Here is an 11,906-nt window from a genome sequence, read left to right as displayed (position 1 = left end):
TGGTCATCCATTATATTATTTATAACATTAAGTACATTTTTTAATTAGGTGATTGGTTGTTTTCAATTTTTAGTTTTTTGAATTTGGAAAATTTTAAACTGATTGTTAATATTTGGTATTATTAGCATAAATTTTTGTCCCAATGGGTGGAGACAGAGATGAGGATAAATTTGTCCCCATTTAGCTCGTGGAACAGGGATGGGGAATCCTCGACTAGTCGGGGAACGGGGATAAGAAATGTATTCTCCACCCTAGCTCGCCCCGTTTATATCCATATTTTTCATCCTTTGGGATGACATGAACTTGACAACTTGTTTAAAAGAAGGTCCTTATCTTGCCCAAAAGGAAGACCACCATTCCAAATGCATTCTTGCATTAAATTTTACATCTTTACATTGTGAAACAAGCTTCCCTCTATGTTATCTGATCCCTCTTATCCAATTTAAAATGGTCAAGTTTCCTTAATAAATTCTTCAGCTTAACAAACTAATGTGGAAAGCGAGCTAATCTGGGTAATTTATAATACATGTCTCTACAAAATCACGAGCATTATTAATTATACGAATATAAATAACTAATATATATAATCAAAAACATATTTTCATCTATATATAATTCTTCCAAAAACTATTTCTAATATTCTCAAATTTTTATGAAGTTTTTTTGGACAATTAAAAATATTTTTTTAATTTAAAATAATTTTTGAATATTTGAAATAGAAAAGATAAACATTATGTCTATCCAAAAATTAAACAAAATATACAAAAATAAAAAACATTGTAATGATAGGGTTTGAAAGAAATCGACAATTAAAAGATCACTGGATGGTCTCCCACGCGCTCGACGCATGGAATCCTCTTGAGCCAGATGGCATGCGCGGATTGAGTCAGCTTATTAGATTATCTTTTGAAGCGCGGATAGCTTTCGCTGTGATCAGCAGCGGAGGTAAGGATCACCACGATCTTCATATTACTTATGTCGAGGTTAATTGGGAGGGAAAATGATAGATCCACGAACTAAGAGCGATTGCGCATGCCCTTTGCTAGTTTAGATCTATATCGTGATCCATCTTTACTATTTAAAGATAATATTCTATAACTCTGGACATTAATACTCTCTAGACCTAGCAGTTTTACCAAATTCGCCTCCCCTGTTTATTCATCACAACACTGTCGTCGGAGGCATCTTGTACATCGGTTTGTTTAAGTTTTTCTCTCAACTTGTTGTTCTCCATATTCTTGCTGTTTTAAATTCCTTCCCTTTTTGGGTTGCTGCTATCTCCTTCTTCCTCATCCCACCGTTTCTGTTTTTTTGTAGTTTTTTTTATTTTCTTTATTTCGCTTAGTTTATTTTAGTTGGATCTCATATATTTTATCGGATAGCTTAATCCAACAAATATTCATGAAATGACCTAGCCTCCTTCCCTCTTAATGGATCCGACTCATTCCATTCACGAAACAACTTTATATTCAAACCATACCCGAATATTTCCAACAAATATTTATATAATTATCCTATAAATATTCTACTTTATGAATGCATTTTTTATGTTTTGTTAAAATAACTCATATATTAATCAAATCTCTCTAGCATTGGAATGAGAATGGCAGACCATAACATGAGCCATCTCATTCGCTAATTAACAGGACTGAACCCAGCTAGGAATTCCCCTCCATTTCCACGTATAATTGCCCCAGCCCCAAACTCCTTTACTACTGAAAAACAACAACATCCACATTACGAGAGGCTTTACCCATTGATGGTTGACAACAACTCTTCCCGAACCAATGGCCGGATCTGAAGAACCCGGACGTCGCTTAGCCTCCAATAAATATTAATTATGTTAATTAGCATATATAAATTTTAATTTTTTTATTACAAAAACAAAAATAAAAAACTATGTTTTATTTCAAAAATGTATATAATTTTATTTACAAGTTCTTATGATAAAAATATGACTCAATTTTACCATTTTTCTACAAATTTCATTAAATAGTAAAATTGAAATAGATTTTACTATAGGAAGCAGGTATCTGTCTTGAACCTAACTAATTACATGTTCCTTCATAATAATTTAGAAAATAGTTTGAGAAAGTGATGATGTATATAGTAGTAGTGAATTGTGATGCAGGCATGGGATGATTTAAAAGAAAATTAATTCAGAAAATATATAAATTAAGTCACTCAAAATGAACCTGCAACGTTAACTGTAATGTGTGTGTGTGGTGAAGAGAGAGAGAAATAGGGAATATAAGCATGCATAAGATCATATCACGTAAAAAATAAGAGAAGATGAAAAATCATCATGCTTTTACTGTTCTCTCTCTTTAAATGAATGTATAGCATCATCATCATCACCATAACTTTTAACTTCAAAATGGGAAGACCTCCTTGCTGTGATAAATTAAACGTCAAAAGGGGTCTCTGGACTCCTGAGGAAGATGCTAAGATGCTTGCTTATGTTTCCACTCATGGCATTGGCAACTGGACTAATGTTCCTAAAAGAGCTGGTTCTCTTCTTTTCATTCTCATTCTCATATTTCAATGTTTTTCTATGTTGTAGAAATGGACACGAAACGCGGAAATGCTAATGAAGAAGAGTTTTCGTGCAATCTGTTGATGTTTGTTTATGCTTTCAATTTTCTTATATATGTTTGTTTGACTTGTCAGGACTGAATAGATGTGGCAAGAGTTGTAGACTTAGATGGACTAATTACCTTAGGCCCGATCTCAAACATGATAACTTCACTCCTCATGAGGAGGATCTTATCATTAATCTTCATCAAGCTGTAGGTAGCAGGTATACATACAGATTTCTTTCTTTTTTTCCTTATATACTTGTTTCATCAACGAAACTCTATGTGCTAGTATAATTATTTTTCATTTCTCCTAAATCGGAGGGGGATCAACGAACCTTTGGTTAGATGAATCCAGAGAAATTGCTTAATGGAACTCTAAGCAACAAATTGTTGATTAACCTCCTGATCCTGATCGAGCCGCCCTAGCTTGATCTGGATTTGTGTTAAACATCCCATATTGCTTAATTGGAATGCAATATGCCTCTTTATATGTGTGAGACAATCCTCTCTCCGGACGAGCAAAACAAGTTTTTTCTTGATTAGTATGTTGGTGATATGTTGATTGATAATTTGTGTTTGATGCAGGTGGTCCTTAATTGCAAAGTGGCTGCCAGGAAGAACAGACAATGATGTGAAAAATTATTGGAACACAAAGCTCAGAAAAAAGCTTCAAAAGATGGGAATTGATCCTGTCACCCACAAACCTTTTTCTCAAATCTTTTCTGATTATGGAAACATTAGTACTACTACCAATTCTTCAGCAATTCCAGTTTCTTCTTTCAACTCCAATCTTGAACCACCATCATCTTCACTCCTAACTGGACCTTCATCTTCATCTTCAAATTTAATCTTTACCACCTCCAACACTCAAAATCCATGGGGTCATTTGTTCATTGAAGCTGTCACTTCTTCTTCTTGCTCATCTTCATCTTCCACTGCTTTCACTCAGACTCCAATTGCAGCATCTTCTTCTCCATGTTTGTGGAACGATTTTCTCCTCGGCGACAGCGATTTCCAGCAGCAAGAGCAGGATATTTCATATGATTGTGCAGCAGCAAGTAATGGAATTAATGAAACAAACAATTACACAGATCAAACTTCATCTTCTTCTGCAACTTCTTTTGTGGATGTTATCTTGGACAAGGACAAACAAATGCGCTCTCAATTTCCTCAGCTCTTAGATCCTTCTTTTGATTACTAACAATTTCTAATTTACATTTGTTTCTTCAATAAATCTGATTAATAAACTTTAATTAGTTGTTTCTGTTTTTGCAATTTCAATCTATATCCAAAATTAAGATGTAACAGATGTTCAAAACCACCATGTAGAGTGGAGAAAATTTAACTTATTCATTGAGATATATATAGAATAAATCAGCGGAAATATGGGGGAACAAGATTCTGCTAGCAACAGATTATTTACTAATTATTGGATAAAATGATATAATTGAAATTTGATTATCTATCTGATCCTATTTTTGGTTGTTCAGTTATAAGACTAAATAAGATAGAGAAAATCAATTAGAATGATTCAAAATATTTACTTTCCTTTCATCCTTTCTATCTCATCTCATTGCTACAACCTGAAAGAAAAAAAAAACAGAAATAAAGAAAGAAAGCAAGAAAGCATGGCAAATAGCTTGCAGAGATCATCAGTTTCGTTCCGGAGGCAGGGATCGTCGGGGAGGGTGTGGGATAATCTATACCCGGGGAAAACGTCGAAACCGATAAGCATGAGTGGTCCGATTATGAGGACGAACACGAGCAGTTCGGGTTCGGGGAAAGGGAATGATTTGTATATAAAACACATAGAAAAGAACAGGCAAGAATTGGAAGAAAGAAGATCAGGGCTAAGCAATGTGAATATTCCGTCTACATCTGCTTCAAAACCAGAAGAACATCATCATAAGGATCAAAGATGCAATGCGTTGGCATGTTTTACACACTGTGTAGGCTCTAAGGCATAGTTTTTCTGTTTTGATGAATTCGGATGGCTGGCTGCATTTCTTTTCTTTTCTTTTTGTTGAATTAACTTGATGATAGCTACCCTTTGTAATTACTTGAACAAATATCATTCCAATCTTTCTTTTTTTCTTTCTACCATTTTTATGCTTATGCTTCTAAGGATACAAAATGCAACTTTCGAATCATAATAACTTGACTACTTTTTTTATTAAAAACACCAACATTTGTACATAACTATAATTTGGGATTTTTGTTTTTCTAGGTGTAAACTAGTAGAAGGTTGATTTCCGCCATCATTCCGTAGATCGAATGGTGTCATGGAACCAATTGAACTAAAAGTTCAAGCTGATAGTTAAAGCTCATTCATCTCTAACAAATGGAACCTCCTATAATTATCTAATTAAATTAAAATAAGGGGAAAATTATAAAATTGGGTCAAATGGAAAACTCATTTACATTTTTAACTCATTTAAATATGGTGTTGAAGTTGATGAAATAGAGATTAATCTAGATGTATTATGAAAGAATAATCTATTTTGGATGATCTTATAACAATATCTAAATGTACTTGTTGACATATTGATATATTAGTGTATCTTGTCATAATACTGCAATTTAAAGATTTGTTTTCTTATGAAAAAAACTTGTGTTACATCAGTTTAATAAAGTGTTGCATATGGATTGTTAGATTTTTAATGTGTTGCAATTTAAACAACCTAGCTTTGTGTAAAATTTACTTTTGTAGGTTCCAAAGCTACGTAGTTTTATGTTAAAGAAATTAAATCAATATAAAATGAATTATTTGCAAACGAAATTCATGAACTTAATTAACGAGCTGTTCGCTCGTGAACAAGCTAGTTAATAAGCTCATGAACAGCTAGTGAGCGGGTCACGAATAGAATATTGAACTCGAGCTGGTCAATTTTCCGATCGGTCGAGCTTAACCACACAAAAGCTCGGCTTGTTTTAGTTTTAGGCCGTCTATCGCGGTTCCCGGCCAAGAGTGTTGTTTCAGAACTTTATCTTTGTTGTTTCCTCTCTCTCTCTCTCTTTTACGCTGAGATCCAATCGCCTCTTTTCAAGAATCCATCTCCTCAAACTCGCTCAATGGTCCTCTGTATCCTCGGACAATCTCAAATCCAGCAGAATTGGAGACAAAACTCTAGTTTTCGGACGGATTTCAAATCAGCCTCAATTCTCCGATGAAAATGGCGTAATTGATGATATGGGTACCTATGTATCATTCAGGTCTCATAACTTCTGTATTTTAAGGTTTTGGTTGTAATTATTTTGCAATTGGAAATAGAAAATTCGGTTACTCTTAATGGGGTAGCCTAGCCAGTGACCAGACCAGCTCCAACAAAGGCATAGTGTTTTCTTTTTTTTGCTATGCCATGTTCCCTAAATTCTCAAATTGAAGAAAGTGGTTGTTAGGATTGATAATATAGATTTCTGAAAATGCTTTTTCACAAAATGTACTTGTTAAGAGGACATTTGAAGCTCTAATGGGCCAGTTGTCAAAGTTCCTTAAGCAGATTTTGTAAATTCTTTTATAAAGGAAATGTAGTCAGTATCAAATCAAACCTGCAATGCAAATTCAATTTCACATTAATACTCGTTTACTCTTTAGCATTTTGAAGGGACCTCATCGCTTAAAAATCGTTTACTCGTTTACTCTTGAGCAAATTCAACAAACCGACCCTAATGTTATTTTTTTTAGCAATTTTACAGCAGTAGGTTCAAATTGAACCTGCTCTATTTGTAATTGATGGTAAACGAGATTAATTACTCTCAGTTGTTTACCATAATCGATCGTGCAAACACTATTATCACAAATTTCCTAAATAGAGTTGTTTACAATTAGTAAATCTAAAAACCAATTATGCATAGATAACCAAGTTTGTGTGATGCACAAATACATTGAAACATTAACTCAATTCAACTAATATATCCTCTTATCCTGCCTATCTCTTGCTTCAAAATCAAGTGTTGTATTAGTTTACCAAGTATGCTAAGAGTACTTCAGCAAGCATAGGCATTATTAACGCATCAACTTTCCAAAGGAGAAAACGTCTAGGGCAGCCATAATGAAATCTGCAAATACAAGAAAATGGTTCAGATAAGGGTTAAATGTGGCAAACAATAAACATCTAAGGGAGCCAAAATAATAATAGAACCTCCAAATGTAAATTTCACAGTCGAGAGCAATCAACTTACAAGTCCTTTTTCCCTTGCTGCAGCTGCAACAAAATCATCACACGCCACCTTAAAAGGCAAGAAGAAGAAGAAATAGTTAAGATAGAAGTTACCAAATTTATGAACTAATCAAAATAGTGTTGGCATAAATTAATAGAACAGGCTAACCTGTTAGGATTGTCCATGCTTTAGTTTCCTGTGGAGAATATCAAAATATTACTTTACATACCATGTGTAAATTTCTTCCTATTGTTGCTCAAGTGTCATTTTGTCTAATATTGACTGTCTCATTTGCTCCCTAATTCTTGCATTTTCTCTTATAAACACAAAAGGGCAATACCATGTTCCTATAATAACTGAAGGTGATTTCTTGGTAGAGATTGGGAAGTCAAAACTAGGTAGTTGAGATTGGCTCTGCTGCAAGTGCAGAAGGCTGGTTTCTGTACAAGGAAAGAGGCCTTGTCGCATGCATTCCTTGATACTTCTATGTCAATCACATAATAAAACATAATTAGAAACCCTTTTTTTTTAAGAATTGTATCTGTATTTGGATGCATTCCTAATGGTGTTGCATTTGCAAAGAAAGCTCCTTTCTCTGGTTTGAATTGATTGAGATTCTTGAAAGACTGAGCTTCGCCTGAAACAACAACATCTGATAGGCCCTTCCTTCTCTTTTCAGATGATAGAAAAAAAGTTGGATGATTTAGTTTCTTAATATACTAATTAATAGTTGATGACATGTACATACCGAAATCAATGTCGAAAATGATAATGCGGGCTCCTCTACTTTTCTCACCAAATGCAAGTGCTCTTCCTGCTCCTCCTATGCCAGCCAGCACAAATTGTCTTCCATATAGTGGAGAATTGAAGGATTCTCTGTCATTGTTGTTATGTCCGTATTCTGTAATACAATATGACAAATATGTATGGCTGCAATCGACTTCAAAAAGCTCAAAATGTTTTCAATGTTGAAGAGATGAGTTGAGTTTTGTACCTTTCAGAGCGTCCTTGATAGCAGTTATCGAAGCCTCACAATCAGTATTATAACCTATCAGCTTGCCATCTGGACCTCCGAACAATGGTGTTAATAGCACCTATGGACTGATGAAACACTACCCAAATTAGACATAAGACAATAGCATGAAGACCAAACAAGAAAGGTTATAAAAACTTTGGAATAAAATACAAACCTACCTCAGCAAGGTTACAGATAATGAACACAAAATGGGTTCTTCCACCCATTGCATAAATGGGAACAACAATCCACTTGGAACAATGCCTTACATTTTGAATAATTAAAAACATTATTAGCTTAGCCTAATTAAAAATTATCCAAGATCTTATCCAAAATCAAAAGAAAATTTACCTAGCCTCCATGTATTACTTCCAAAAGTGCAGCAATTCGTGGGATTTGAAGGATTTTCATGTTTGATTTCATGGGATTTCAAGGTCACTTATAAATTAATATAAGCCATGCCATCAATAATTTTAGACTTAAATGAAAAGCTCAACCAAAATTTTAGATTTAAATTTCAAGTTCATTTTTAGACTCTTCTAACTTTTCGATTGCTAATAGGAAGTAGGGATGTATTCATTTAGCAGCAAACTATGGAAGCTGGAATCGGACAGTTCACACATGATTCAGAAACAGAATCCTTTAACACAGTATAACCACTTTAAAGAGTGACAAAAACAAAAACCATATCAAACCTTGGGCAAGTTCTCAATGTGCACATGATTGTATCCAAAAAACATATTCATTCGTCTACTGTCCACCTTCTTTCCTTGGGTTTTTCCAAAAACTGAGCCAATGATGCTCTCCGAGCTTGAGATACAGCCACTGCAAAATACAAAAATTCTCTTGTTAAAATACGAAAATTTTCTCTTGTTAAAATGATACCAAATGCATTATCAAAGTGTCAAATGAATCTCAACCTATGCCACACTTGACGGAATCAGATTCGCGGATCCTGTTCCTACTGAACTAACTGATTTAGGTGGTTCTGCTTTATTGGTTGCAGATACCAAAGCCCCAACTTAAAAGCAATATATACCAATCTCAATTCTAAAGGATAATTGAGTCATTAAAATGTAAATCACCGATTAACATGTTAGGCAAGCAATTTTCAGAGTTGGTTCATAGATAAGAAAAAGAGCAGTAGTACTTCAAACTCATTTTACATACTGAACAATTAATTAACGAAAAGGAAGAACTCTATCAACCGCAAACCCATTTTAGGAAGAACTCTATCAACCGCAAACCCATTTTAGGGAAGAACTCTATCAACATTTGCAGCAAACGTTCTCCCTCTTCTACTACCACCTATAGCCTAGAAAAGTACCGACTCCATTTAGGGCAGAACTCTATCAACCACAAACCCATCAAGCACGAATGACAAGCAAACCCAGCAAAAGGAAGCACCAACACGAACAATAAATGAAAAACAAAAACGAAACTTACCTATTGACAACCGTGGCTAATAAGGCGTAGCTATAGGCTATTTCTGTACTAGTGGGGCCTCATCGCTTAAATTGAACTCTTTCTTAATAGATCACTTTAAGTTGTGCCAAATCCAAAAGTTAGTACTAATGTACACTCCATTTTGAGTACATTACTTTTGTATCTGCTCTTGTTTAGTAACCTTTTCATCTGTTGCTCACTAGGTGTCAGCCGTGGACAATAACAGTAACTGGAGTTTTAGCTATTGCCTTCAGTTGGTTGATTTTGCAGTCAGTTTCATTGTTAATATGCAGCTGGTGGTCTATTATTATCCTAAGGTATGGCTTCTCCTAGCCCAGTTAATGTTAGCTTCTCCGCTTCTTTTATCATTGTTATTGTCTGCTAACTATTCAAAGGTTGGAGTATCTGGTATACACTGAATAGTTTTTGGAAGTATAAATGCTTAACCATTACTAAGTTGTCCATAAACTGGTGAATCTTGTTTGAGAAATAGGCACAGATATGCAAATTTATTATTATATTACCATGCGTTACCTAACATCAAAACAAACACATCCATGAGTTTAACTTATTGTCATATCAAACACAACAAAATATGAAGAATGAGACCTCCAAAATGTTTGAGAAAGGTTTGTAAAAAAGTGACACATGAACTGGAAGAATTATTTGTCACATTTTTGTACAATTCTTTTCCATTGTTTCTCTTTAAGAAAGATCTCAAAATTAACTTGATTTCTAGTTACCATAAAAATAAAGAGGACCCTCGATGGAAGTTATTAATTGCAACAATTCCCTAAACAAATGCCTTCCATGCACAAAAACAACATGTCTTAGTTCTTGACTGAGCTAGCTCATTCAAAAAAAAATTGTCATCATCATGCAACCAAGATTCAAAAGAAAAGAAAACAGAAGCAGTTGGCATGCGAGTGAGAAGAAGAATGAAACGCAAACAGAGTAGTGCCATTCATAAGAAGAAAAACATAAAAGTAGATAAACATTAGATTAAAGATCTGCTAAATTAGAAGTTTTTGAATCAAAGAGTCAGTTTAGAATAGGAGTCTACATGGTGTCGTTCTTACTCATCTGAGTTGCCGTTTCTGGGCTTCATAGAAAGAAAAGTCAGTGCAGGTTGCAAGAAAAGCTATCGTCGGATGAGCCACACAATACAAGAGAGTCTCTTCTTCTTTTCGATTGCTGAGTTTTTCTCCATTAGAATTGGTGATCAGCAATAAGGAGACCTTCTCATTATCCACTATCTTTCTTTCCCTGTAGGTTACAAGAGAAGCGATCGGCGGATTCGCAATAAGGAGAAAGCACATATCTACGGTGTGTTTCGAATAAAAAATACGCCTACCCCATACAGAAACGTGCACAGTTCTTACATAAACTCATCTGAGTTGCCGTTGCCGTGCTTCAAGAAAAGCCAGGTTGCAAGAAAAGCGATCAAGGAGAATCTTTTCTATAGAGTTGATATTCAGCAATAAGGAGAAAACACTCATACTCCGATAAAATTGGAAATGGCGAATCTGGCTTTATCAATTTTATCGGAGGATGAGTGCCTTCTCATTATCCGCCATCTTTCTTTCGGTGCAGGTTAGAAGAAAAGTCATCGTGAGATTCGCTGAGTTTGAGCCACACATCACAAAAGAATCTCTGCTGAGTTTTCCTGCAGTCGTCTCTCTAAAATTGATATTCAGCAATAAGGAGAAGGGATTATCAATTTTATCAAAGACACGTGCCTTCTCAAACTCAACCCCCACCCCATTTAAATCGCCAGCCAAAGAGTTAAATCAGATTTCATTTTTATTTTTCTTTGTGGGTGGGTGGGTCCCACGCCTTAATTAACTTCCCTAATTTTGTTTGGGTATTGCTATATACCGCCTCCAAATTCCGGTCCACCGCATCCTCTCGACCATATTGCCCTTCTCATTTTATTTCTTCCAAAACCTTAAAAACCCTATCTCCCTTTCTCTCCCGAGCACAAATCCCGGATTTTACAAAAATGGACTCAAACATTCCCGAAGATAATGATTTCGAACGCGATGTAATATTACGATTCTTCAATACGTGGCTGTTTAATTTTTTATTTTTTTTTGTTGGTTTTTGCCGGAACAGGTAGCACGTACTCCCGGTTCGTCGGCCGAACGCCTGAACTACCCGTTCGGCCAACGGACGGGCAGCATGCGTCACCCGTTCCACCGAGGGAACGGGCAGCATGCGCCACCCGTTCCACCGATGGTCGGGGCAGTACGCTTTGCCCGTTCCCACCAATGGTGAAACGGGCAAGCTACCCGTTCAGGCAAAAAGGGACAGAAAATGCCTCGAAGTAATTTTTTTTTAATTTTAATGTCAATTATGCTAACATATTATGCATTTTTTGTATATTCAGGTATCGATAGAAGATTGGAAACCCGATAACATTGATTATAGTCCGCGTTTCATAACGGATACCGTTTTCCCTTCGTGTCAGGATGCTATTGATTGGGAAAAAAGATAGCTATTCAGAATGGGTTTGAGATTGTAATATCTTCGCACAAACATGGGGGAAAACAGAAGCTGTTGCGATGTTCACGGGGTGAACAATATAGAGGTGTTGTGAAAATTGATGAAGATCCTGCAATTAGAAAAAGTAAAACTAAAGCGTGCCGCTGTAAATTTCAGATTAAAGCCTATCAACATGCAGACCTTTCTGGATGAGGGATACA

The 11,906-nt window shown here is 35.4% G+C and overlaps 1 protein-coding gene and 1 long non-coding RNA gene across 11 annotated transcripts; one reads left to right on the top strand and one right to left on the bottom strand.

Moving 5' to 3' along the window:
• The first annotated feature begins 2,271 nt into the window (after window positions 1-2,271).
• Window positions 2,272-3,835, top strand: LOC136233378 (transcription factor MYB35). Its single transcript, XM_066023012.1, has 3 exons — window positions 2,272-2,510; window positions 2,671-2,800; window positions 3,165-3,835. The coding sequence occupies exons 1-3, from the start codon at window positions 2,336-2,338 to the stop codon at window positions 3,778-3,780; spliced, it is 921 nt and encodes a 306-aa protein (XP_065879084.1). The 5' UTR covers window positions 2,272-2,335; the 3' UTR covers window positions 3,781-3,835.
• A 2,414-nt stretch (window positions 3,836-6,249) lies between these two features.
• On the bottom strand, window positions 6,250-10,883 carry LOC136233850 (uncharacterized). Of its 10 annotated transcripts, none has more exons than XR_010690954.1 (8): window positions 10,584-10,879; window positions 10,281-10,467; window positions 8,107-8,580; window positions 7,935-8,019; window positions 7,735-7,841; window positions 6,909-7,641; window positions 6,762-6,809; window positions 6,252-6,638 (listed from the first exon to the last, which is right to left on the bottom strand). It is a non-coding gene; the product is annotated as an uncharacterized lncRNA (long non-coding RNA). The 10 variants fall into 10 exon arrangements; XR_010690957.1 differs by having other exon boundaries at window positions 6,253-6,638; window positions 8,451-8,580; window positions 10,584-10,877; XR_010690959.1 differs by having other exon boundaries at window positions 6,250-6,638; window positions 6,909-7,411; window positions 7,489-7,641; window positions 7,735-8,580; window positions 10,584-10,881.
• Window positions 10,884-11,906: the final 1,023 nt, after the last annotated feature.

This window comes from Euphorbia lathyris, chromosome 6 (assembly GCF_963576675.1).
Source record: "Euphorbia lathyris chromosome 6, ddEupLath1.1, whole genome shotgun sequence".
Classification (NCBI taxonomy): domain Eukaryota; kingdom Viridiplantae; phylum Streptophyta; class Magnoliopsida; order Malpighiales; family Euphorbiaceae; genus Euphorbia; species Euphorbia lathyris.
This window is presented reverse-complemented; position numbering and strand designations above follow the sequence as displayed.